This window comes from Nematolebias whitei, chromosome 7 (genome assembly GCF_014905685.2).
Source record: "Nematolebias whitei isolate Nwh7 chromosome 7, NemWhi1, whole genome shotgun sequence".
Taxonomy (NCBI): Eukaryota; Metazoa; Chordata; class Actinopteri; order Cyprinodontiformes; family Rivulidae; genus Nematolebias; species Nematolebias whitei.
The window spans coordinates 40563644-40564739 of NC_056504.1; the positions used below are offsets into that span (position 1 = coordinate 40563644).

At 34.1% G+C, this 1096-nt stretch overlaps 1 protein-coding gene across 1 annotated transcript in view; it reads right to left on the bottom strand.

The window, feature by feature from the left end:
* grm2a (glutamate receptor, metabotropic 2a) overlaps positions 1 to 1096 on the bottom strand; it is a 35444-nt gene continuing 34348 nt past the window's right edge. The window contains exon 5 of the mRNA XM_037679548.1: positions 1 to 74. Within this exon, the coding sequence (XP_037535476.1) occupies positions 1 to 74 (74 nt within the window). The remainder of the gene's footprint in view (positions 75 to 1096) is intronic.

Genomic DNA, 1096 nt, shown 5'->3' on the forward strand with positions numbered 1-1096 from the left:
TCACAAGGAGGATGTTGTGGAGTCCACCACCTCTCGTCCGTTACAAACTGTTGGAACAACATTGGAGGCTGATGCTGAAAAACATAAAAATAAACAGTAATAAACTTTAGACTTTTTTTATTACCCACAAATTGTGTTTTTGTAAATAACATGTTATAAATACCCTTCTTCCTCTGTCTTTAGATATGATACTAATACCAACTAGGAACCTCAGAGGGCTTATCAGCATAGTAGTAAAACAAGTAAAGAAATCTGAGAATTTGCAGTTCAAGTATTGTTAATATTTACATCTCATTTTATTGCAAAAATTATTTATTCCCAATAATATGACAAAAGTTAATCATCCCATCAATGCACATATGTTTATGTTTACACTTTCTGCACTTTTGTGTTCTATGGTAGAGCTTTTCTAAAGTAGACAGACGGACGGACGGACGGACGGACGGACGGACGGACGGACGGACGGACGGACGGACGGACGGACGGACGGATAGATAGATAGATAGATAGATAGATAGATAGATAGACAGATAGATAGACAGATAGATAGATATTTTATTAATCCCAAGGGGGGATTTTGAGGCATCTAGTAGCATTTTCTAATTAAAAAGAAAATATACATATGAAACAATCAAAAAAAGAAGCAGAATACACAAATTTTGGAAAAAGACAATATGCACAAGGTGTTGGTGAGTATAACATTCATGTTTTACTGTTTTTATATGTAATGCATTGTTGATTTTATTTTAATTTTATTTTTACTCATGTAAAGCATCTTTGAGTATTTAAAAAAGCCCTATACAAATAAAATGTATTATGTTTATTGTCGTTCGCACCACATGTGGTACATGTGGTGGAACAAAATTATGTGCTCAGGGTTCCAATTACATCCAACAATAAAATGTAAAAGAAAACAGTAATAAGATATGAACTAAGAAAAACATCAGCTAAAAATACCCTAAGCACTAATAGCATAAAAACAATTAACACAATACGCCGAACAGCAGCACAAACATGAGTCTGTGTGAGCACATGAGTACAAATGAACACAGCAACATGAAACAGATCAGCAGCAACATGAAACAGATCAGCAGCA